Raw genomic sequence first — 27,510 nt, 5'->3', positions numbered from 1 at the left:
TGGGCAGAGATGTCCTTCTTAGCACGTTAGAATTGGACAATAAGAAAAGAATACAAGGAAGGAAAAATAAAATCTAGTCAAGCTCAAGAACCTGTGTATGTTACATCAGGTTAACCAGACCTTTCTCAGAAGAGAGAATCTAAATTTCCAGTTATATTGCTTTTATTTATGTTATCATTTTTGTTAATAATATTAAAATTAATGTAGACTAAGTACTTATATGGGCAGGCACTGTGCTTAGTGCTATGATATTTCTATTTATTTATGAATATTATACTCATATATTTATAGTTATTTATACTACTTGTTTCAGTATGCATCAAGAAAATGGAAGGCACAGATACCTCAACAGAGGTAATTTAATATAAAAAATTAGTTAAACAGGTATTGGGGGACTGAAAAGGAAAAAGGGACATTGAGGTAACATGGAAATGGTAACAGGTAACACAGAACAGTTTTTACCCCTACTGCTGGGAGAACAAAAGAAGAAGTGGGGTTATTAGAATCTAGGAGCTTGGAGGAAGGGCGCTGCATGGCCCCAGGGAGTGTGTGAGACTGGTTTTGGGTGTGCTCAAACAGGCTGGAAATGGAACCAAACACTGTTACCAGAGTGAAGAGGCATTGCTGGAGCCATGCATTCAGGAAAGAGCAAATCCCTTCTCCTGACTTCTGTGTCTAAGTACCTCCTATTGGAAAAATCTGCAAGGAATCCGATCTCAAAGGATAAAAGTAACTCTCCAAGTCCCGTCTCCAGCATCACAAAGCAGCGTATACAAGGATGGGTCTGAAGCTGAAACAGTTTACTAACTGGTACATTGTTCTATTTATATTATAACCTATTCCTCATCCTAGTCTAGTAAGGTAGACATGACCATTCCTAATTTACAGATGGAGAGACTGAGTTTCAGTAGGATTTGATGTTTTCCTCCAAGTTCCATAGATGGGAAGTGGTGAGGCTGGGATGCTTATCTAGTCTGCCTGACATCTCTGTCTGACTCTGAAGCCTAGAACAAGCTGCCTGTACATATGCTACTAGGAGTCACTGAGATGGCTACAGTTTTTATACTGGAAATTCACAAAAATAAGAGAATTTTAGAAATAGAGGTGCTCTTCGATATCTTCTGTCCTACATCTTATCTTATAAAGTTACAGAAATTTTGAGTTCCTGAAGCATGTTCAGGGTCTTATAGCTGATAAGAGGCTCCTAATCTAGTATTCTCTTCATGTCCTGTATTCCATCCGTAATCTTCCTGTTGTAATTTCCAGCAGCATTCTCACTGACTGTTCCTGGAACGTCATAAACGTTGTTTCATGCTATATCTATTTCACAAGGGGAGAAGGAGTTGAAGCAATTGAGTCCCATTTTCATCTTTCATAATAATCTTGTAATTCCCAAATCAGCTTCTCAAGTAGAATGAGAGCTTCCATGTTTCTTTTTCCCTGAATTATTTTTGTATCATTTAAATATTACTTACGTTTTATTAAAATATTTATAACAGAAAATCATACTTTGAAATTGTTGTTATTAATTTTGCTTTGATTGGTTACCAGAATTCTATTTTTAGTTTTTACAAATTAATTTATTTTTGAAATAGACAATAAAAATTGTATATTTGCATGAGTTCTTTGCTTGATCCTCTGAATAATGACTTCATAGATGTGCCCACACTGTACTGTCAGATGATCTAAGTAAACAACCCAGTATTCCATCTACCATGGCACCGTGGAGGAAACCATTGACAAAATGTTTTTAAACCCCTTAAAAACTCACAATTCTGACTTTCACAAAGCCCAGGGATGCCTGTTTTGGCATCCCTGGGCTATTGAAAAATGCCATTATTTAAGCTAGAGCCGTTATCTAGGCTATCATTATCCAGGTAGAGCTTGGGGTATGTGTGACCTCAATATGAAAACATTTGGATCCACTCTCTTGGATCCAAAGAGGTGGCATCTGGAGGTTGTCTCTCAAAGGAGAGCTGAATAGCATACCCAGCTACAGGATCGATGACCTTGAACAGAGTATACAGAGCTAAGTTATTCCATATAGAGGCAGGTGAACAGAAGCAGAAATAGATTAAAGGTCTGCATTTACAGAATAATGTCAGATAAACACAAGCATGATCTCCTATGATACAGGAGCCTATTGGATGGGAAGGATCAGAAAATCTTTGGGGTAAGGTGTGAGGAACTACCAATCTGTAGAGCTTCATCTGGGAAACTTGGAACCTCCTCTCCATACCCATGAAAGCTCGGTGTTCTGTGACTTAGAAGCATGTATTACAACTCATCCAAATTCTCTTCAGTTATTAGTAGACAAATGCCATACAAAACATGCACGATCAGCTAGTCTTATGGCTTTTCAAAGTCAGAATTTACCATTTTGAAACACCGTATTTTTTTAATCTTCTTATTGAGTGCATAATGATGCATCTTGCTGATTGTGTAGGAAATCTGTTTATTAAAACAGCAAGAAACAGGGAGGTTATTATGTATGCTATGAATCAAATAAGCAGAAATTGTATCATGTAAATTAATAGAAGTAGAAGAATGAGTTTAAGTCAGTAGGAAGAGGATGTCTTTGTTGGCAAGATACTTGGAGGCACAAGGGTGATATAGAAATGATAAAGAGGAAGAGGCTGTATGGTTTTGATATTCTTGTGAGGAGAACGAAGGAGAAACTAAAGTGGAATTTGGAAGGAGCTTCAGCTGATATCAGACAGTGAGATCATATGGGTATAGATTTAAGTTGTGAGTAAAGGGAAATGCATTCTGCTTTTCACCTTGAGAGTGCCTGCCTTGTACATTGCTGATGGATAAATGGTATGTCTACTTTGCCTCCCTTTTTCTGCTGATCATTATAGATGTGGGAGATTGAAGATATCCTACAAGGGGCAGGAGAGGAGACTTAACATCTATTATGTTTTAAGTAGGTGCATACATTAAATTTTATCCTCATAACAACCCTCTAAGATGGAATATATCATCCCGGATTATTTATTCTGCCCTGACTGCCTCACATCCCATCTTGGAGGTCTGTCCTTAAAGGAGACAGGTTAGTGACATTTTGAATGTTAATAAAAATAAGTTCAGTTCCCTAATCAACATTGACAACTCTTTTAAATAATAATCTTCCAAAGTAAGGGTGTCTCCTCTGAAACATATCTCAGTTCTCTTAAATTCCTTTATCTCTTTTTTCACTGGACACATGTAGAGGAGGTATTTTGTGATTCACATATGGAATAGCACATCTTTTGTTTTAGAAATATTTCAGGAGTTCAAATGTACCTTTATTTGAAAGGGTGAATCATTTTAAGTTTCCTGAGATGTAGACATCAAGACAGTTATATGCAAGAGATAGTGGCGGAGGGAGGCATGTGAAGGATAAAGGAGAGAGGGAGCCAGAGTAGGTGGGAAGAGCCTTTAGATAGTAATGCTGACCCTATACCTGTGAAAGGAGAGAGAGAAGGAAGGATTTAGGAAGAGTCTCAGATTGCAGTACAGTTCTGAAAGAGTCTTGGCTAGGCTAATGGTGAGTCTCTAAACAAAGTATGCCCATTAGAGAAATTCCATATTGGTTAGCAATAACCCAGCTCCAGTATTTCCCATCATGCTCGGTCATTATCTAGGTAGAGGTAGGGGTGTGTGTGACCTCAATATGAAAACAGTTTGGTCCACTCTGGTGGATCCAAGGAGGTGGCATCTGGAGGCTGTCTCTCAAAGGAGAGCTGAGCAGCACTCCCAGCTGCTACCTTGAAAATGTGACTGGGCCCCTCCACTTTAGATCATAGCTGTTCATACTGCTGTTGTTGCTGTTATTTAGTTTCAACAGGTTTCAAATGCAGCCAGAATGACCTGTTTACCACAACTATTGTCTGGGCCTACCTCAGTGCTAGGGCAGTAGAGATTAAACTCCTAGATCATGAATAATTCTTTGGTGGGATGACCCCAAGCAAGACTGCTAAGCCTCTTGTGGACAAATTCAGATGTATAAATTTTCGAATCCACCTACAGATATATCTCTTTACTTAGGAGCAGAGATCATAACATTGGAGAGGGTGAGGACCCTCTCATCTGTGGATGTAGTGAGATTCCTTCAGCGGCTTTGCTGAGCAGTGGGGGGTGCTGCTCAGGCATGTGATGCTGGGACTGGCAGTATGTAAGGGCTCTCTATCCCTTATTTACTTCACTTCCTCAGTGTCCAGTGCGGGTCTCATTGGTTCAACAGGTTCATTAAGTTTGATTAAAAGAAGTGGCATTTCGTATTCTATTCTAAGTCCTAGATCATTTCTTTTGCTTTTTAAACTTGTTAGTTTGCTACTCCTGGGTGACTTTATGACACAGCTCTAGCTTGTGACGAGATTGATTCCTGGTTCTGCTTTTAACTTCCTTGATATTTTCAACTCGGGGACTGATTTCTTAAGGTCTGAAGTCCTAGCGATGCTTTGTTTGTTTGTTTTGTTTTGTTTAGCAACAAATTTTAGTTTTCATCACCTCCCTCAGGCTACACTTGGCCAAACCAAAGGTGAGCTTTTCTTTTGCAAATATTCAGGATTCATATGATCCTAATGCTATACTTACAATATGAAAACAGCATTCCTTCTTTGGATGTGACCACAGAAATAAGCCTTCTTTTCATTAACATAGTAAACATTTGTTGAGCATTTGCCAGGTGCCAGGCATTAAGCAAAGGTGAGCAAAACCCAAGGTCTCTGTGCTTGGGAACATAAAGTTCAGGAGAGTAGTCAAATAATCACAAAAATAAATCCAATTGTAATTGTGCCAAGTGCTATGAAGGAAAGCTATATAGTGTTGAGAGAACTTACAGAGGCAACCTGGTGTAGTTTAGGAGCTAAATGAAGGAGGCAGATAAAAGAAAATATTTTTTTCTGAGAAAGTAATGTTCAAATTGGGCTCTAAGGAGTCAGGACAACCTCTGAATTTGAAAGAAGAGAGAGGCATTCTCAGCAGTAGGAACACTGAGTACAGAGATCCTGCGATGACAAGAGGTGGCCTTATTTGGGGGACAGTAAAACTCAGAATGTGAGTAGAGTTGAGTAGAGCTCAGAATGTGAAGGGACATCAGAACCCAAGGCATTGGAGACATAGAAGGGAACCAAAGCACATGGGATCCTCTACAATCTAGACTGCGCTAATTTTTTTTTTTTTTTTTCTCAGAGCAATTAAAAGTAATTTAAGTGGTGGTAGGTAGGTAGTGACATATCAGATTTGGATTTTGAGGTAATCAACAGATTGTAGAAGGGCAAGATGAATGTGAGGAGATCAAGGAAGAGTCTTTCGATATGACTAGGTTAGAAACTAAGGTAGGAAGAGCTAAATTTACCTGGAAGAAGTTTTCTATGTCTAAATATTGGCTACCGAGCTAATAGATTAAAGGATGAGCCATTGAATTAGGTTAGAACTGCACAATGCATTAAATTATAGTGAATAATTTAAACACATAGCACCAAATCATAAATCTAATACATCTGCTGTGACAAGTAGATTTTGTAAATCTATTCATTTTTTCCAAGGAGTTGCAATATATTCTTTACATTTTAAATTATTTTATTTGTTCAAAAACTGCTTTTTAAATATATGATACTAAGGTATCTCCCAGTATAGGCTATGTCCAGATGACCACACACGTCTTGTTTCATGTATGAATTCACAAAGCTTCACTCTGAATAGTTTAAAGAACCAGGGGCAAATTTATAACTCCAGAAGTCAACCGGTCAACAAAACCCTCTAATATGCTTTTAATCTCCTCCTTGTGAAATGAAAGAAGACAACCTTTTTTTCTTTGTGGAAAGAAATTATACATAAAAGCTCATTTTATAGCACTGAGATTATCTCATTTTGTAAGAGTTTTATGCAATTAGACAGTAGGAAAAATTAAAGAGTTTTCCTAGCTTCAATGTCTCTCAGAAACTTCTTTGGTGTTTTGATTCATTAAATCCCAACATAAGATTATTATTGTCATGTTACTGTCTTGGATGATTTACTCTATTTTATTAAAACGGGTAGCAGAGAGCAGAAGAATAAAAAAAGTTGGTGTACATGACAATTTAAAGGAGCTTATTCTAACTGAGGATTCTTAATGACTACCAGAAGCAATTTTTATTTTGTTCATTCAATCACTCCACAAATATAAATTGAATGTCAGATGTTGTGAATACAAAGCCAACTAACATATATTCCCTGCCCACAGGGGCATTATGATCTAATTGGATATGCAAACAAGTAATTGCCATGCAAAATGACAATCTGAGGCTGGTGGACATATGTCTTAGGCACTTGGGAACATAATGGAATAAGGGTTGAGTGTCGGGGTTCACTGGAGTTCACTGGGTTCACTCTTGAGAGAGCCCAGTAAAGAGAACCTCTATTTCCCATGTGAATTCTGAATAACTTGTTTAAAAAGAAGAGGCAGATGGGCAAAAAAATTTCCATATTCATTATTAAGAGAAATCGAATTGGAGGAAAAATCCGGAATTCTTAGCCAAATGGTCTTGCTGATTTGGAACCCCAAATTAGCCAGTTTACCTTGAGGACAACTTATTTCCTATAGGAAGAAAGATATGTTTGGGCTGGGCCTGCCCAGTTAATTCGTTCCCAATTTATCAGATCACTACACCTCTCCTGGGGTGTAGTGAGTGTAGGGACAGAGAAAGGCTGAGGCGTATTGCACTGAGTGAAGCTCCGTGCCTCTGAAGGAAATGCTGAGAGAAAGGAAGGGGCATTCATTATCCCATCACAACTGGCTGTGGTCGAGAGCTCAACGAAGGCTTTACAGGTATCTTAAACCAGTTTTAAAGAAAGGGCGGGAATAGAGCAGGCTCTAGAATGGGGCAGGCAATTGGGAAACGAATTCCAAGCAGAGAGATCAGCATGCACAAAGGCATGGAGGCATGAGATGGTGCTATGCTCTCAACACCCAAGAGTGATTCAGCAAAGTTCATATTTAGGGAGAGAGGAGAGTGGCAAGAAGTGAGCCTGTCATACTAAAAAAAAAATTCAAAAAAGGGCCTAATCAGGGAGAACAATTTCATTATGCTCAAGTCAGACTTTATCCTACAGGCAGTGGAGTGCACCTGAGATAGGAGGAAGGAGCAGGTTTGGGAAACTTTCTTGAATGCGCTATGTTTAGGCTTCCTATGAGACATGCAGGTGGAGTGAGATGTGTAATGGTGTTGGACATAGGGTCTAGAATTTCCAGTTAGTATCAGGCATGGGCCATGGCCCAAAAGGCAAATGGAACTACTTTCTTTAGAAGCCAGAAGAGTTAAAAATTCAGTGTAGCATAATGACAAAAACTAGACATGAGATTCCAGCAAACTTGGTTTTGAGTCCTGCCACATACGACCTATGAGATATTAGACAATCATCCTGAACCTTGTAGTTGCCATGTATAAAATAGCAGTAATAATACCTACACCAGGCTTGTATAAAAAATACATGAGATTATGTGTGTAAAGTATGAGCACATCTCGGCTGGGTGCGGTGGCTCACACCTGTAATCCCAGCACTTTGGGAGGCCAAGGCAGGCAGATTACAAGGTCAGGAGATCGAGACCATCCTGGCTAACACGGTGAAACCCCATCCTACTAAAAATACAAAAAATTAGCCAGACATGGTGGTGGATGCCTGTAGTCCCAGCTACTCAGGAGGGTGAGGCAGGAGATTGCGTGAACCCAGGCGGCAGAGCTTGCAGTGAGCCGAGATCACGCCACTGCACTCCAGCCTGGGTGACAGAGCGAGACTCTGTCTCAAAAAAAAAAAAAAAAAGAAGTATTAACACATCTCCAGTACATAGTAGATGCTTCTTTAAATGCCTCTTCAGGATACTTAGCTCATGAAAATTCCCATTTGTTGGAGGGACAAGGAAACAGAAGGAAGGAACTTGTATTCACAGCAAGAAAGTGGAAGTGGGGCAGCAGCCATGTCCCCTGTCTAGGCAGGAGGCAGGGGGATGAGAGTACCAATACAAGGATGGAAGGATGGACACCCAAAGGAACTGCCTCCTTCACAGCTGCTTGAGGGGCAGAGATCACTGTCTACTGTCCTTAACACAACTTGATTCCCTCTGCTGAAAATTAGATCTGCCTAGGCTCGGCTCAGCTTCCTCTTTGTAATCTACACTATCCCCGTTAAGAACCATAGAACACCTGTTTCATGTCTATGAATCTGGGTTGGAGAAAAAGGAAAAGAAAAAAACTCAGAGATGAACAAAGTATTAGGCAGAAGCCTAATGGGTCTGCCTGGAGAGGAGGAGTGTGGCCATGAACTGCTCTCAGCATGCAGCCCATGAGGGCCGGGGTGGCTGCTGTTCTTGTGACATCAGTTGAGGTTTGTTCGGGTGTAATTAGCCTTTTCACTCCTTGTTTCTCTCATATGTTGTGTCCTACTCTATGAAATGTTGAGTGCCAGTCCTTGTTTTTCATCCACACTTGAAACCTTCGTTCATGCTAAGGTGTAAATAACCAGCAACAACTCAGAGAAAAGTAGAAATACACCCAGACTTGAATCTTGCAGTGTCACCTCCCCTCACATACCCTCAGCAGATATGCTTCAAAAATTATACCTTCTTTTCCTGCCAGTTTTACCTTATACATTCTTTCAAAATAATGGTATGACAGCTATTACAAATTAAAAAGAGTTACTAAGAATGAAGAAATTCATTGATCATCCTGCAGATAGAGTGTTATCGTTCATGGTGAACATTTATTTGTAATCATGAGATACACCAAAGGGATGCAGTTCTAATATAATTTCAGACAACAAATAATTATGAAGGAGATGTTTTGCATGCAGAGCCTTTTGGGGGCCTCTGTAATCCTGTCTCCTAATCCATCTATGTATATTGGGCAAATAGTAAGTTCTCAATAAGTGTTAGTTAGAAAAGTAAATGTGTGAATCGAGTCCCGGTAACCATAATAAAAACAGTCTTTCTTGTGGAAATGTGTCGGTGATTATGGACTGGACCAGCTGCAGCATTCAAGCAGAAATTAGAGTCTTAATAGACAACACACGAGCATGGCACCCCAGAGTTGGACAGAAATTTTCTGTGCTCACTGGGAACTTGGCTCTGACTCTGGTTTCTCTGTCACAGATTTTGGGATGGGAGAGTGCTCCCACGGGGAAAGCAGCACATGCTGACATCAAAATTGAATAGAAACTTGGCTGGGCTAGGAGTCATTGCTATTTTAGTCACTTCCAGATGTCTGCTGCTGTAGTTTCAAGGGACAGGGAAAGATGAGTGGAGTGTGGCATGCCACTGGGTAAAAGATGAGGAGCATTCTCCTTCTAAGCCTTTCAAGTTGTATTTAAAGCCATCCCTCAACATGCTACAAAGATGGATTGGATAAAGCCTTTAAAAAGTGTGCTCTTCTGTTCACAATAGCAAAAACTTGGAACCAACCCAAATGCCCATCAGTGATAGACTGAATAAAGAAAATGTGGCACATATACACCATGGAATACTATGTAGCCATAAAAATGAATGAGTTCATGTCCTTTGCAGGGACATGGATGACGCTGGAAACCATCATTCTCAGCAAACTAACACAAGAACAGAAAACCAAACGCCGCATGCTCTCACTCATAAGTGGGAGTTGAACAGTGAGAACACTTGGACACAGGGAGGGAAACATCACACACTGGGGCCTGTCAGGGGGTGGGGGGCTAGGGGAGGGATAGCATTAGAAGAAATACCTAATGTAGATGATGGGTTGATGGGTGCAGCAAACCACCGTGGCACGTGCATACCTGTGTTACAAACTTGCACATTCTGCACATGTATCCCAGAACTTAAAGTATAATAGAAAATTAGTTAATTAATTAAAAATAAATAAATAAACAAAAACTGTGCTTTTTAACAATATTCATTTATAGATTTGACTTCATATATATCAAATAGGCAAACTGCAGAAACCTTTGCGAGCTAATCATGACCTTGCCTGCCCCCAGTCAGAAAAACAAAACAAAACCAGAACCATTCCTGGACTTTGGTTATGATCTAATATTTATGAAGTGCCAGCCATTGAACATATGTTGAATGGTGCATATGCCAGATGAGCTGGCTGCCCCTAGTAGCTATTGTGCTAACCTAACAAGCTCACCAGATGCTTGTTCTATATCTACTTTCTCCTTTTATGATATTTTCAGTGTGTCTTTTAATCCCAATATTGTCATTATGAATTAGATAAAAGATATCAGGTGGAGGTGACCTCCTCTGAAATATTCTCAAAAGGGATGCCTGGGGTTGTTTCCAAGAGGCGCTGGCACCACCAGGGACCAGTCTAGGGGTGTAGATCAAAGTCCGTAATAGGTTCATAGAGTTTCTTGTTTCTTTCTTTCACCGAAAAGGTACGGCACTAGCATGATATAACTCTTGCTAGATAAAGAAAGCACAGGAGAAGCAGTATAGTACAGTGATTAAGCATATAGGATTTGGATTAGACTCAGTTCAAGTTCAGACACTGTCACTCATTAGTCATGTGAACTTGGACAAATTACTTAACCTCTCTAAGGCTCAGTTTCTTCATCTGTAAAATAGGTATAGTGATAGTAGCTATTGAATTTTTGTGTGTGCAGGAGAGGGGAAAATTATGGTAAATAATAATTCCTCCCTTGTCCAACAAGATTGTGAGCTAACCAGAAATATAACAAAGGGTAAGACCAGTGGAGGTCAACATGCCCCCTTTATTGTTGTCGAAGCTGACGTAAAAGAATGTAGCGTCTTTATGGACAAGTGAACTTCACAGCCAGACCTCTCTGCCAGGACAGGCCTCTCCTTGCAGGGGCAGAGCACAGCATGTGCCCTCTCAAGAGGAAGAAGAGATGTCTGCATTTCTCCATCCATGCTCTACTGTCAAATCAGTCGCTTTTCCCCCAGGCTAGAGTGAGGCAGTGGAGGGTGGCCGAGAGTGTTAGGTTAATGGGTCTTCACGTGGAAGAAAACATCAAGAGTGGAGGATATGATCACCCTAGTAGCAGCAACTTCAGAGTGTTCCCCTGAGGATTCTGTGAGATAAAATAAGGTGTTTGGCAAGTGCTAAATGTTCACCAAATGTATATGGTGATGTTACGTATCACAGCAACCATTGTCACTGAGTGTCACATTTGCGGTTTGTGGCAAGGAGATAGGGCAATGAAAAACAGAGACATTTGGAAATTGTTGTGTTGTCCCATGAGGGTTAAATAAACAGGTCAGGATATAATCTTTAAAGCAAACAAGCGACTAAGTGTTTATACTTAGCACGTTCTGTTATTGTCACCCTGGAACAGAAGAACCAGCATAAAGGTTTAAGACACAATAGAAGGAGATTGGATTGAACACAAGTGGGAAGAAGCAGAGATCTTAACTAGATAAATGTGAAACAAGAAGATGTCATGCACCTGGGAGCTGGGAGATCCTCCCAAGCATATTCTCCTGGGATGAAGATTTCTGGGTCTTGGGGACTTGGTCAATCCATGTCTTACCTTAGACATGAGATTAGCTCACCCACTCCCTCTGCTTGAGGTTTCTACTGGTTGTTTATCCCTAAATGTTCTTTTGGGTTGCAATCCTAGTCAGGGTTCTCCAGAGAAATATAACCAGTAGAAGACATGTATACACACAGACACACACACATATATAAAATTTATTATATAAATCTAGTATTTATATAATAAATTTGTTTGGATTTATCATTATTACTTAAATTGATTATATAAATCTTTATATATATATATATATATATGATTTGTTGGGTTTTTGTTTTTTTGAGACAGGGTCTCACTTTGTCACTTTGTCACCTAGGCTTTAGTGCAGTGGTGTGATCTCGGGTCACTGCAACCTGCACCTCCTGGGTTCAAGCAATTCTTCTGGCTCAGCATCCTGAGTAACTGGGATTACAGGCATGTGCTACCATACCTAGGAAATTTTTGTATTTTTAGTAGAGCCAGGGTTTCGCCATGTTGGCCAGGCTGGTGCTGAACTCCTGACCTCAAGTGAAGTCGTGCCTGCCTTAGCCTCCCAAAGTGCGGGAATTACAGGTGTGAGCCACCGTGTCTGGCAGATATATGTAATTTATAAGTTAATGTAAATAATAGATTTATTACAGATATAAGAGATTCCTTTTGAGGAATTGACTCTCATGGAGGCTGAGAAATCTGCTAACCGGTCATGTGCAAGCTGGAGACCCAGAGAAACCAGTGCTGTAATTCAGTCTGAATCTGAAGGCCTGAGAACCAGAGGAGCCAATGGTGTGAATCCCACTCTGAGGGCAGGAGGAGATGAGATGAGATGTCCCAGCTCAAGCAGTGAGTGTGGCAGGAGAAAAAGAAGCAAAGCCCTCCTTTCTCCTTTTGTTCTTTCTCTTTTTGTCCTCAGTGGATTAAATGATGTCCAACCATGTTGGGGAGGGCAATCTACTTTACTGAGTCCACCTATTTAACTGCTCATCTTATCCAGGGACACCCTCCCAGGCAAACCCAGAAACAGTGTTTAATATGGACACCCCATGGCCCACTCAAGTTGACACATACAATTAAACATCACAAGTTCCCTTTATTTTTTCTTGAACTGAAAAATGCAGATACAGGCCTGCGTGGCCCAGGGAAACCCAGACCTTTGGTGTTTACGTATGATTCATTCCATGCAGTCCCAAGTTAAGTCCCCAAGTTCCTCTGAGATTATTTGAAGATTTCATTTTGTTCTAGTTCTTATATAGTATTTAAGAAAATTTGCCCCATATTTTGAGAGCAATAGTTTTTTCAGATCTCTGTTGGCCTCCAATTTGTGTTAGCCATGATCTTTGTTAAAGGCAATTTTCTAAATTACTTCTCTTAATTCTTCCTCTAGGAATTAGCATCCACGACATTTCTTCTTTCTTTTCCACACCTCCACTCTCCCCGACTTCACTTCCCTTCTTTAGCTGTGAGTGTCAAACTCCCTGGGTTGGTATAAATGATGTTAAAGGCAACCAACTGGGTTTTCTAAGATTTGGGGTTGATTCACTTGATCTCAAGAGGAAGCCCCATATTGAAAAGTGATTATCTTCTCATTTCACAAAACATAGTTATTGTCAGAGAGAAGTAAGAGGGGCACTGGGGAGTGGATAGCTGTAGTGATACAGTAACAATGCTTCAATGCTGAGAGTGAAAAACAGTGAATGTGAGGAAGGAAAAAGGTGCATATTATAAAGGAAGCAGCATCAGAATATGTCAGTGTTCTAGGGATAAAGAGGGAGTTATTCAGGTGACTTTGGGAGAGTATGATTTCAACCCTGGCAGATAATTTTTAGGAATGAGAATCTAATGCACAAATAAACATGCTTGTTATAAGGGAATGCTGTGATAGTCTTGATGAACGGGAAGTGTGCAGATGAGTTCTAATGTCATCTCACCTGCTCTTTGATTTTTGTGAAGTGAGAGCTGAGACACAACCTCTGTGGTTTAAGAAGAACTGATCTAATTATGGTCAGGTGATTGGAAATGGACATCTGCCACCACACTTTGAGGAAGCATTTTTCAGATCCCCATCCCCCAGTATTAAGCAAGCTCTTAAAATCGTAAATCTAATGATACCATGAAGTGTGTTTTGATGTTTAAATCAAAGGGCATTTCACGGTAATGGCTCCACAGCTGAGCAAGCCTATATTTGCTTAAAAATTTTATCTATTTAGAAGTCACTGGTTTTCAAATAAACCAAAAAGCTGCCAGTCAACATGGCAGCTGAAACATTCACTTCATGGAGCAAAACAATTGGGCTCACGTCAGAGCTGTGACCCAAGTTTGAAAATTAATGTCATTTTGTTATTTCTCTTAAGAGTTTATCTTTTCCTTTGAGTTGCTCTTCACAACATCTGCTAAGTGGCTTTGTTGTTGGATTTCAGGGTTTGGCACAATATTCCGTTCTCTTCTATGGCTATTATGACAATAAACGAACAATTGGATGGATGAATTTCAGGTTGCCGCTCTCCTATTTTCTAGTGGGGATTATGTGCATTGGATACAGCTTTCTGGTTGTCCTCAAAGCGTAAGTTTCATTTGTCTTTTGGGAAGCAAATAATGATTTCTGGAATCAAACGGAGGGATTAATTTGGGGATTGGATATAATTTTGTTGCTATTTTATGTCTAAAGGAAACAGAGTCTATAAGAGATGAAATGTAGTTTTAATACCAACACTAATGTTAGACTCTTACATCTTCAAAAGAATTGAACATAAACACAGGCCTTTGAGTCATCTCATGGGGTCAGACTATGCTTGCATGTCTATCTTGTGTTTAAACGTATTTTTTAAATGTGCATTTTTGTACTTGAAGGTGCGAATTAATGTTGCCAGCAAGACAGGGAAACAGCTGCTGGCCCCTCTTTTGCGTGCAGAGAGGTTTGTAACTTGCAGAATCAGCTCAATAGGCAGAATCTATTGTTCTCTACTCATTTAAAAAAAAAAAAAAACGGAATAATCACTCATCCAAAAAATTTTAGCTGTGTAAGACAGAGAAAATGAATGGTCTCCAATGAAACCATCACAATCAACTGTCTAATCATGGTTTGTCTTGGGAAAAGATTTATTGGAGTATGGGGAGGAATTTCACTGGAGAACTGATATTACTGCAGTTCATTTTTCCCCCTGCCTAAAATATATTTATAATGCTCTACTTAAAGACTGCAGAAGCCTAGCAGAGTTATTTGGGTTTATATATAAGAAAAATGACCCTTTAGCCAATTTTGTTTTTGAACCAGTTTATGAGAAGAGTTTAAACATCTCAAGTAAGGCTGTCATTCTTTTATTTGACTGTGCTCAAGGTGAATGAGTTTTCCCCTCATTGTAGGAGGCCCCTCTGCCTGAAGGTCTAAGAGGGAAAAAGTGCAGAGTCACCCTAAGCAGGAGCTCTCTGAAGCAGTCTGTGACACACTTTGTGTCCTATACCTGCCTGGCTTACAGGTTCCTCCAGAGAAAACTGCCATATTTCATTTTTAAGCTCTTTTGGTACTTAAAACCTTGTAGGAAATCCTATATGTAAGACATTTATCAACCTGTTCAAGTGTAATCAGAGACCTCAAATATAAGAGACTGTCCATCAGATAAACTACTATCACATTCCAAAAATCAAAGATATTTTCTAGTCTTTTGACTATATTGCTCTGGTTGGGCTGAAGTCAGAGGTATCATTTACATTACTGAGGCCTCATGAGTATCATTTCTGTGTTGCTCCTTTAGTTTCTATGGTCAGTGGAGAAGAATATTTTCTCATGTCCGATTACACAGCTTTTTTCGGTAACTGTGCAGGTTTTGTACCCCACAGTCATTCTGCCTAGGTTCAAATCCCAGCTCTACCTTGTATGTATTTATACAATCATTAACAGATGGCTCAACTGCTCTGTTCTCCTGTTTCCCCTTGATAATAGAGGTGTAATGGATGTGAGGACTGAATGAATTAATACAAAGCACTTAGAATATGCCTGGATGAGAAAATTATTAAATAAATGTTAACCATTTTATTAGGATTATAATTCATAGGCTTATTGAAGGGAAAAGGCCAGCATGGTAGGAGTTGAGGGCATATTATAGCTCCCCAAAACAGGGCAGTCATGAATGGTTATGCAGTTGTACATCAGTAGATTTGTATGTTTAATAAATTATTTTCTGGCAGATGAATTTAAAGTATCTAGAGCAGCACTATGCCAGGCAAGTCCCTTATATAAGTTTAAAACTTCTAGTAGTCATATTAAATAAATAGACAGGTACTTTTAATTTTAATAATAAATATATTTGATTTAACTCAATATATCCAAAGTATTACCATTTTAACAATCAATATAAAATTATTATTGAGATATTCTCTGCCTTTCAGAAGGTATCAAGTCTTTGAAATCTGGTGTGTATTTTATACCAGTCACATTTCAAATGTTCAGGAGCCAGATGTTGGTGAAACACTCTATTGGGTAGAGTGGCTCTAGAGGAAGTAGTGGCTTTTTCAAAGTTGCTCAAAGATGCCCTTTGGGATAGCTGCAGGGCATGAAATCCACATTTTCCCCCTCAAAGTCATTCATGTTATGTCAACCAAACAAGTGTGGCCTTGAACCTTCCCTCTGGCATGGACCTTTGGTTGCTCCTTACCTGATTAGCAAGTAGTTTAAACTCATTGCCCAAACAGCAAGACAACTCGAAAACAATACATGACTGTCACCCCACTACCAGTCCATGGGACAATACTCAGTAGAAAAAGAATTGATGAGATATAAATCTTTGTACAGAATCACTAATCATCTCTTCCTACTCCTATCCCAGTCAAATATTCTCTTGGAATAAGTTTGAGTGGATTTATGACATACATTACTCAAATGGAATAGAAGGGAACCTAAGTTCTAAAATCAACTAGGCTACATCAAGATTTTTTCATTATGCTCATTCTGTTAGCTTCTGCATATTCATCCACAAAATGGGAGCAAATATCTATTTTTAGTTACTTAATAGCAAAATCAGAAAATAAAAAGATAGAAATCCAAAAAAATAGTTTGAAGTTTTAAGATAAGATGACTAACTTTGTTGACCCAGGACTCTCCTGGTTTTAGAACTGAAAGTCTTGCGTTTGGGAACCTTTCAGTCTCCAACAAACAAAGATGGTTGGTCACCTTAGTTTTAAGTCCTTCTCTCTTCTTCTTCTTCCCTTCATTTGTTTCTTTTATCCTTCTTTTTTTCCTTTTCTTTCCAGGTCAGTGTACATTTTCAACCACATCATATGCTTAGAAATCTTCATGATAAATATAAACATAAGTATTAAAAGCAAAGTAAAACAGCATAATGTAAAGTTACACAACATAGAAACCATCAGCTCCTTTAAATATTGTCCTCATTAGTTTAAAGTTTTATGTCACAAAGTAAAGGTGACTTGACATCAGGACCCAACTGCTCCCATTAAAAATAATTCTCTAAGCTAAAAATCTGGGTGTTTACTGGTCTATTTTACAGCAGCTAAACTACTGGAAACAGTTGAATCATTTTGGGAATGCATGTCTTAATAAGAAACTCATAGCTATTTTATCCTTATAGGCTTCTTTCAAGACTTTTTCCTGTTCGTAGGTTGTTTTAGTCCATTTTGTGTTGCTATAAAGGAATACCTGAGGCTGGGTAATTTATAAAGAAAAGAGGTTTATTTGGCTGACAGTCCACAGACTGTACAAGAAGCATGGAGTCAGCATCTGCATCAAGTGAGTGATTCAGCCTGTTTCCACTCATGGTGGAAGGCACAGGGGAACCAGCATGTGCAGAGATCACGACGGTGAGATAGGAGGCAAGAGAGAGATGGGAAGGTGCTAGGCTCTTTTAAACAGCCAGCTCTCGTGGGAACTAATAGAGTAAGAACTCACTCACTATCCCCTGCAAAGGAAGGCATTAATCTATTCATAAAAAATCTTCCCCTATGACCCAAACACTTCTCATTAGGCACCTCCAGCATTGAGATAAAAGTTCTACATGACATTTGGGGAGACCAACAGTCAAATCTTAGCACAGGGCTCCCTGGGATTAGATATAATTTTTCTGTTTATGATCTTGTCTATAACAATACTCATAGAATTGACTAACAAATATTCTTGGATACTTAAATCATGTGCTATACATAACCCTTAAATGGTGTTAAAATTTTTGTCTACATAGACTATCTATCATATATATTATATATACGAGATATATATTATGAACTACATATATCAAAAACCAGCCTCAACACATGCAGATAAATATTTTTAAATTTGGCAAAATGACAGTATGTTCATCCATATTTCTGGAGCTGCAACAATAATTATGATTTTTACTTGAAATAATAACAATTAACATCTGTTGAGCATCTGTCATGAATCAGTTTAAATTACATTACTTCTATTCCCTAAACATTGCAAAGTAGCTATTATTTTTATAATTTTACAGATAATGAAATAAAACTCAGAGATCCTAAATGAACTGCGCAAGGTCATTTGACTATAAGACCTCTTTGAATTTACATTTTTCTAGTTCAAAAGATACCTTCTACCCCCTACACCTTGCCACCTCTCTGTACTGTGCTTCTCCTTACATAGGCCAATGTGTTCCTCCCACCAGTCTTATATACTGTGTTGAGTACACATTAGTTATTTCTGTTGGATGGATGGAGAAATTAAGGCTCAGCAGAGTTTGAGGATTCGACTAAGTTCAAATACCCAGTAATTTGCAGAACTGAGCTTTGAATGTCTAGCTTTAATTCCAGGACTTAGCTTTTCTAATTTCCAATGTGGATTCATTTATATTGATGATAACAATCATCAGTATAGATTGATGTCTCTGTCTTATCCTGGGTAGCCTGTTTTTTAAAAAAATTCTATATTAAAATAGTTTCTTATCTGTTGTTAAATTCTCTTAGAGTTTTATGGCCTTGATATGACTCAAGTGACCAAACGTTTTGTTAAAAAACAATTAAACCTATCAAAACCAAGTCCTTGTTCTACAAGATTCTTGCATATTCCAAGATAAATCATGGCCAGCTTCACACACACCATTTCTAAATCAATGAGACTCTATTTTCTCCCTTCTACTTAGATGTCAGTGCCTTTGTCCATTTTCTTTTCACTTCTTTGGTACGTGTTTACCCAGACAGTCATGACCTACCTGATACTCTGCCTAAATATCTTCCATATCTCTTGACATCCTTAATTTCTTAACATTGAAATTGTTTCTTTTTCCTCCCCACATTCTCACCCCCAATTAATTTTTTTGTCAAAGGAATTTCTCCTTATCTATTTAGTAGAAAGCAGTCAGAGTGCCTCATATAACCCAGTCTAATATTTTACTTCTCAGAGATATTTTCACTGGAGATCATAATGTTTGATGTATGTAATGATGAATTTCAGACCTTAGAGAAGGTTATGGAAGGGTAAGTGGACCTGACCTAAAGGGCATGATATTCTGGCAAATCCCATAAAACATATGATTATCTCATCTTCCTCAAACTATAGTTGACCTTGTTTCAAAAATGCTTGGAGCAGAAAAGCAATGAGGTATGAAAGACATAAAGTCACCACCTTCCATTTTATATTACTGCTCTATGAACTGCATCTAGGTTATAAAAATCAACATAAAAAGCTGTCCTCTTGCAAGAATGGACTAATAAGGATGGCAGTAGTTCACAATGAATGGCAGCTATTTACAGAGTGAGGTGATGTTGTCAAAACCTGTCATAATGACAAAGACAGAATTGAACAGCAATAGCATAACAAGCATATGTCGTATGCATTTATTATATGTATTGTGCTATGCAAAAATGCAATTTATGCTATATGTATTTACTTGGTGAGGCTCTTTCCAGTGCTAAGTTTACTTCTAGAATGACAATTCATGTTTTCATTCATTTAATTACTATTTGTGGAGCACCTAGAATGGATAATCTAAGAGAACTATCCAGTACCTGGATCTTTCTTGGTGAGCAAAATAAAGTCCTTGCCCCTGTGGTGCTCAGTTGGGGAAATATTGTAAACAAAGAAATGACCAGTGGTTTTGGCCAATGTAGTATAATTTTATGTTGTTGTTATCCTCTGCAGTCAAATATTTGCTGCAGATTCTCCATCCTCAAGAATTTTAAATAGTTGAGAAGAGCCAAGATGGCTAACAAGATGCAGCCAGGAAGAGCTTCTCCCAATGAGAAACCAGGGTATTAAGAAGACTGGCACACTCCAAGTAGACCTTCAGAAGAGAGGCATCGAGAGTGAATAGAGGGAGGATGTAGACTGCTAGAATTGGAGGAAGCTCAGAATGCTATGCTCAGGAATGAGCTCTAGGACTCATTCCTGGCCCCGAGTTGCTCCTGATGAAGGGAGAGTTAAACAGGTGTGGAGTAGCCCACTCTAACCATGGATCTCCATAATTCTAGTTGCAGGAGACTCCATGACTCCCATGCATATTTGAACTGATAAGGAGAGCTGCTTGAAGAGTTGGCAGGGACAGGACTCCAGACCATGTGGAGTTCAGAATATTTGGCAAAGGAAGGACTGCAGTAGGGCACAGCCAAGGACACCCATCCCTGAAGGCTCACCATGCCCCTGTAGGCTTTGGCCTTTGTTGACTGTCAGACCAATACAGAGCAGGGTTGTCTTGCCCATGGAATGAGGCCATTCTTATCTGAGTGCCTCCCTTGTCTGCCAGCCTTTCCTAAGGCTCATGCCTGGCTGAGCCCACTTGCAGCACAGGCTTGGATGTCCAACTGGGGCACTTCTTAAAGGCCATCACCATAGCTTCCTTGCTGGCAGACCCCACCCAACTGTTGGAGAGCTTCTGAAGACAAGCCTGCATCCACACACACACCTGCCTGCAGCCTCCTCCCTCTACTTTGCCAACGTGCAGACATGCATGGACCCTGCTGCTCTGCTGTCACTGACACATGAGCATACACCTCACTACCACTGCCCCGACAAAGCACTTTTGCCAGCAACCCTCATTGGAGCATTGTTGTTAACAGACTGGAAACACCTCATCTCCTTCAGCACATCAGGTGTTTAACCTTGAGAGGCCAGAGAACAAAGCTGTGTGCCTGGTCCTATACCATTGGGTTACAGCACACAGCCCAGGAGTGTTGAGCTGAGCCCAGGTCCCCTGAAATCAGCCAGAAATGAAGCCAGTTGACTAGGCCCAACTTACATCACAGTCAAACCCTCAAAGGCATCAAAGAATATAAAAGCAAAAAGCCCCATCCAAAGAATTGCAACTTCAAAGATTAAAGAAACATCAGCTCACACAGATGAGAAAGAACCAGCAAAAGAACTGGGGCAACTCAAAAAGTCAGAGTGTGTTCTTACTTCCAAATGACCATGCTAGCTCCCCAGCAATGGTTCTTAATCAGACTGAGATGACTTAATCAGACTGAATTCAGAGTCTGGATGGCAATGAAGATTGCTGAGATTTAGTAGGAAGTTAAAACCCAATACAATGAACCTAAGAATCCAGTAAAGCAATACAAGAGCTGAAAGACAAAGTAATCATTTTAAGAAAGAACCAAGCTGATCTGATAGAGCTGAAAACCCCGTTACAATAATTTCATAATACAATTGGAAGTATCAGTAGCAGAACAGCCTAAGCTGAGGAAAGAATCTCAGAGCTCAAAAGTGGTTCTTCAAATTGACTCAGTCTGACAAAAATAAAAAAGAAAGAATAAAAAAGAATGAACAAAGCCTCCAAGAAATATATAATTATGTAAAAAGACCAAACCTATGACTCACTGACATACCTGAAAGAGAAGGGGAGAGAGAAAGTAAGTTAGACAACATATTTGAGGGTACTGCCTATGACAATTTCCCCATCCTCACTAGAGAGGTCAACATTCAAATTCAGAAAATTCGGAGAACCCCTGCAAGATCCTATACAAGATGACCATCCCCAAGATACATAGCCCTCAGAATACATTGCATTCAAGGTCAATGCAAAAGAAAAAATATTATAGGTAGCTGGAGAGAAGGGAAAGCTACTTACAGAAAGAATCCATCACACTAATGGCAGACCTTTCAGCAGAAGCTGTACAAGCAAGAATAGATTGGGGCCTATATTCAGCATCCTAAAAGAAAAGAAATTTCAACCAAGAATTTCATATCCAGCCAAACTAAGCTTCATAAGCAAAGGAGAAATAAAATCCTTTCCAGACAATCAAATGCTAAGGGAATTCATTGCTACCAGACTTGCCTTACAAGAGGTCCTTAAGGAAGTGCTAACATGGAAATAAAAAACTGTTACCAACTACCACAAAAACACACATAAGTACATAGACCATTGACACTATAAAGCAACTACACAAACAAGTCCACATAACAACCAACTAACACCACCATGACAGGATCAAATCTTCACATATGAATATTAACCTTAAATGTAAATGGGCTAAATGCCACATTCAAGAGGCACAGAATGGCAAACTGGATCAAGAAGCAAGACCCAACTGTATGTTGTCTTCAAGAGATCCATCTCACATGCAGTGACACCCACACGCTCAAAATAGATTGATAAAAATCTATCAAGCCATAAAGAGATTGATAAAAATCTATCAAGCAAACAGAAAACAAAAAGAGAAGAGCTTGCTATTCTTATTTAAAGCCAAACAGACTTTAACCTAACAATAATCAAAAAGGACAAAGAAGGGGATTACATAACGATAAAAGATTCAATTCAGCAAGAAGACTTAACTGTCCTAAATGTATATGTACCCAACACTGGAACACCCAGGTTCATAAAATAAGTTCTTGACCTACAAAAAGACTTAGATAACTACACAATAATAGTGAGAGAGTTCTGCAGCTTACTGACAGTATTAGACAGATTATCGAGGAAGAAAACCAACAAAGGTATTTGGGACCTAAACTTGACACGTGACCAAATGGACCTAACAGACATCTACAGAACACTCCACTCAACAACAACAGAATATATATTCTTCTCATCTGCAAATGGCACATACTATAAAATCAACCACATGCTCACCCATAAAGCAATCCTCAACAAATTAAGAAAAACTGAAATCATACCAACGACATTCTTGGATCACAGCACAGTAAAAATAGAAATCAATACCAAGAGAATCTCTAAAAATCACATGATTACATGGAAATTGAATAGCCTGCTCCTGAATGACTTTTGGGTAAACAATGAAATTAAGGCAAAAATCAAGAAATTTTTCATAACTAGTGAGAACAAAGACATGACATACCAGAATCTTTGGGACCCAGTTAAAGCAGTTTAAAAGGGAAGTTATAGCACTAACACCCACATCAAAAAGTTAGAAAGATATCAAATTAACAACTTAACATCACACGTAGAGAAACTAGAGAAATAAGACCACACCAACTCCAAAGCTAACAGAAGACAAGAAATAACCAAAATCAGACCTGAACTGAATGAAATTGAGACACAAAAAGCCATGCAAAAGATAAATAAATCCAAGTTGTCTATTTGAAGTATAAATAAGATTGATAGACCACTAACTAGATTAATAAAGAAAAAAGAAGATTCAAATAAACACAATCAGAAATGACAAAAGGGACATTACCATCAACCCCAAAGAAACACAGAAAACCTTCAGAGATGATTACAAACATCTCTATGCACACAAACTAGAACACTTAGAAGAAATGGATACATTCCTGAAAACACAAAACCTCCCAAGATTGAACCAGGAAGAAATTTAAACCCTGAACAGACCAATAATAAATTCTAGAATTGAATCAGTAATAAAAAGCCTATCAACCAGAAAAAGTCCTGGATCAGACAAATTCATAGCCAAATTCTACCAGATATATAAAGAAGAGTTGGTGCCAATCCTACTGAAACTATTTCAAAAACTTGAGGAGGAGAGATGCCTCTTTAACTCATTCCATGAGACCAGCATCATTTTGATACCAAATCCTGTCAGAGACACAATAAGAAAATAAAACTTGAGGCCAATATCCTTTATAAACATAGATACAAAACTCCTCAATAAAATGCTAGCAAACCAAATCCACCAGCACTCTCCAAGTAATTTACCATGATGAAGTAGGCTTTATTCCTGGGATGCAAGGTTGGTTCAACATACACAAATAAATAAACATGATTTATCACATAAACAGAATGAAAAACAAAACTATATGATCATCTCAATAGTTGCAGAAAAGGCTTTGGATAAAATTCACCATCCTTTCATGTTAAAAACTCTGAACTAACTAGGCATTGAAGGAACATACCTCAGAATAATGAATCATCTATGTGAAACTCACAGCCAACGTTATACTGAACAGGCAAAAGCTGGAAGCATTACCCTTCAGAACTGGAACAAGACAAGGGTACCCACCCTCACTATTCTTATTCAACATAGTACGAGAAGTCCTAGCCAGATCAATTAGGCAGGAGAAAGAAATAAAAAGCATGCAAATAGGAAGAGAGGAAGCCAAATTATCTCTCTTTGTGGACAATATAATTCTATACCTGGAAAACCCCATAGTCTCTGCCCAAAGGCCCCTAGATCTGATAAAAAACTTCTGCAAAGTTTCAGAATACAAAACCAATGTATATTTCTATACACCAGAATTTTCCAAGCTGAGAGCCAAATCAGGAATGTAATTTCATTCACAATAGCCACAAAAAGAATACAATATCTAGGAATATAACTAACCAGGGAGATCTCTACAATGAGAATTACAAAACATAGCTTAAAGAAATCAGGAATGACACAAACAAATGGAAAAATTCCATGCTAATAGATGGGAAGAATCAATATTATTAAAATGGCCATACTGCCCAAAACTTTGCAGATTCAATGCTATTCCTGTCAAAATACAAATGACATTTTTTTACAGATTAGAATAAACCATTTAACATTCGTATGGAACCCAAACACCTTGAATATCCAAAGGTATCACAAGCCAAAAAAAGAAAAAAAAAAAGCTGGAAGCATCAGAATCACACTACCTGACTTCCAACTATGCTACAAGGCGACAGTAACTAAAACTGCATGATACTGATAGAAAAACAGGCATATAGATTGTATTAGTCAGGGCTCTCTAGAGGTACAGAACTAATAGGATATATGTATATATGAAAGGGAACTTTATTAGGGAGAAAGGCTCACATGATCAGCAAGATGAAGTTTCATGGTAGACCATCTGTACGCTGAGGAAGGAAGAAGCCAAGAGTGACTCAGTCTGAGTGCAAAAGCATCAAAAACAGGAAAGCTGACAGTGTAGCCTTCAGTCTGTGGCTGAAGGCCCGAGAGCCCCTGGCAAACCACTGGTGTAAGTCCCAGAGTCCAAATGCTAAAGAACCTGGAGTCTTATGTCCAAGGACAGGAGGATGGAAGGAAGCATCCACCAGAGCAGAAAGATGAAAGCCAGAAGACTCAGCAAGCCAGCTTACCCCATTTTCTTCCACCTTCTTTGTTTTAGCCACTGTGGCAGCTGATTAGATGGTGCCCACCCACATTGAGGGTGGGTCTTCCTCTCCCAGTCCACTGACTCAACTGTCAATCTCCTCTGGCAGCACCTTCACAGACACACCCAGAAACAATACTTTACCAGCTATCTAGGCATCCTTCAATCCAATCAAGTTGACACCTAATATTAACCACCACATAGACCAATGGAATAGGTTAGAGAATCTAGAAGTAAAGTTGCACACATACAAGCATCTGATTTTTGACACAGTTAACAAAAATAAACAATGGAGAAAGGACTCCCTGGGTAATAAATAGCATTGGAATAACTGGATAGTCCTATAAGGAACATCAAAGCTAGACTCTTTCCTTTCACCATATACAAAAATCAACTCAAGGTGGATTAAAGACTTAAATGTAAAATCTAAAACTATAAATTTTTGGTTTTTAAAACTAACCTATAAAAACCCTTGAAGAAAACCTAGGAAATAGTATTCTGGATATCAGCCCTGGCAAATACTTCATTCATTAAGAAGACTCCTAAAGCAATTGCAATAAAAATCAGAATTGATAGGTGGGACCTAATTAAACTAAATAACTTCTGCACAGCAAAAGAAATTATCAACAGACTAAACAGACAGCCTACAGAATGGGAGAAAATATTTGCAAACTATGCATCCAAGAAAAGTCTAATATCCAGAGTCTGTAAGTCTATAAGGACCTTAAACTAGCCAGCAAAAGCAAAACACAAAAACCCTAAAAAACGATTAAAATGGGCAAAAGACATCAACAGACACTTCTGAAAGGAAGACACACACGGCCATTAAGCATACAAATAATTACTCAACATTACTAATCGTTAGAGAAATGCAAAGTAAAGCCACAATGAGATGCTATCTTCCACCAGTCTAAATGACTATTGTTACAAAATAAAACAAAAAACAGATGCTGGCAAGACTGTGGAGAAAAGGGAACACTTAGATGCTATTGGTGGGAATGTAAATTAGTTCAGCCACTGTGGCAAGCAGTTTGAAAATTTCTCGAAGAACTTAAAACAGAACTACCATTTAGCCAAGCTATCCCATTACTGGTAAATACCAAAGGAATAGAAATCTTTCTACTGTAAAGACACATGCACATGTACTCATATTCACCACAGCACTATTCAAAACAGCAAAGACATGGCATCAACCTAGATGTCCATCAACAGTGTACTGGATGAAGAAAATGTAGTATATATACACCATGAAATGCTATGCAGCCATAAAAAACAATTAAGAATTAAATTATGTCTTTGCAGCAACATTGATGAAGCTGGAAACCATTATCCTAAGAGAATTAATGCAAGAACAGAAAACCAAATACCTCATATTCTCATGTGTAAATGGGAATTAAACATTGAGTGCACATGGACCCAAAGAAAAGAACAGTAGACAACAAGGCCTATGTGAGGGTGGAGGGTGGAAGCAAAGTGAGGATTGAAAAACTACCTATTGGGTACTACGCTCATCATCTGAGTGATGAAATAATTGGTACACCAAACCCCCACAACATGCAATTTACCCATGTAAGCAACCTGCACATGCATTCCCTGAACCCAAAATAAAAATTGGAAAGAAAAAAATAATAATTAAAACAATTATCTGGGGAAAAATAATTTAAATTAGTAGCACCCTTTTGCCTTCAGGGGATATGTTCTAAAACCCCCAGTGGATGCCTAAAACTATGAATAGCAAATTCTATTGCTGTCAGTTGGAACACGTTTCTTTTCATGTCTTCTACCCACAAATTTAATGACTTTTCCGCTTTAACTAAATTTTAATCACACACTGTGACCATCACTTTTGCAGTTTGAGGTACAAAAGCAAAACTAACATTAATTTCTTTTTCCTTCTTCACAATTTCATGGATAGAAGATTTGTTCTTACTGTAGATCTTAGCAACCTCAGTGTATGATTTTCTTTTCCTTCCTTATTAGATCAAAAACTTTTGCCTTTTCACTTAAAGGAAGCACTTTATGTCTTATCTGTGACATAACTGAATTGCCAGCATCACTGCTCTTGCACTTTGAGACCATTACATGAAATAAGGATTACTTGAACCCAAGCATTTCCCTACTGTAATAGTGAGTCTGATAACTGAGACGACTACTAGCAACATGGATACACTCTTGTATCCACAGGATGCATCCACACTAAACAAAGGGAGAATTCACATCCTGGGCAGGGTGAAGTGGGAAGGTGAGGAATTTCATCACAGTACTCAAAACATCATAAAACTTAAAACATGAATTGTTTATTTCTGGAGTTTTCCATTTAATATTTTTGGAACCATGAATTGATCACAAGTAACTAAAACCATGGAAAAGAGAGAACGAGTCCACATGTTGTTTAGTATCGCTTTTCCAGTAATTTTCTTTTTCTCGTGTGGTTTTATCCTGTGGGCTTCTAGAAAATTGTTTCCTTCCTGTCCTCAATCCCCTTCCTCTTCTCAACTTTCCTTTTAGCAGAGGCTACATTATAGTGACCCTGTTGGTTTAGGATTTAAAGAGGCATTTATTTGATTTGTTAAAAACCTCCACATGCACCCATGAAATAACCAAATGAC

The 27,510-nt window shown here is 38.7% G+C and overlaps 1 protein-coding gene across 1 annotated transcript in view; it reads left to right on the top strand.

Annotated features, from left to right (window-relative positions):
- TMC1 (transmembrane channel like 1) overlaps positions 1–27,510 on the top strand; it is a 180,364-nt gene that overhangs the window by 99,258 nt on the left and 53,596 nt on the right. Inside the window, exon 10 of the mRNA XM_010375850.2 lies at positions 13,878–14,020. Within this exon, the coding sequence (XP_010374152.1) occupies positions 13,878–14,020 (143 nt within the window). The remainder of the gene's footprint in view (positions 1–13,877; positions 14,021–27,510) is intronic.

This window comes from Rhinopithecus roxellana, chromosome 16 (assembly GCF_007565055.1).
Source record: "Rhinopithecus roxellana isolate Shanxi Qingling chromosome 16, ASM756505v1, whole genome shotgun sequence".
In the NCBI taxonomy this organism is placed as follows: domain Eukaryota; kingdom Metazoa; phylum Chordata; class Mammalia; order Primates; family Cercopithecidae; genus Rhinopithecus; species Rhinopithecus roxellana.
The sequence above is the reverse complement of the archived record's forward strand: the minus strand, read 5'-3'. Positions and strand labels throughout refer to the sequence as shown.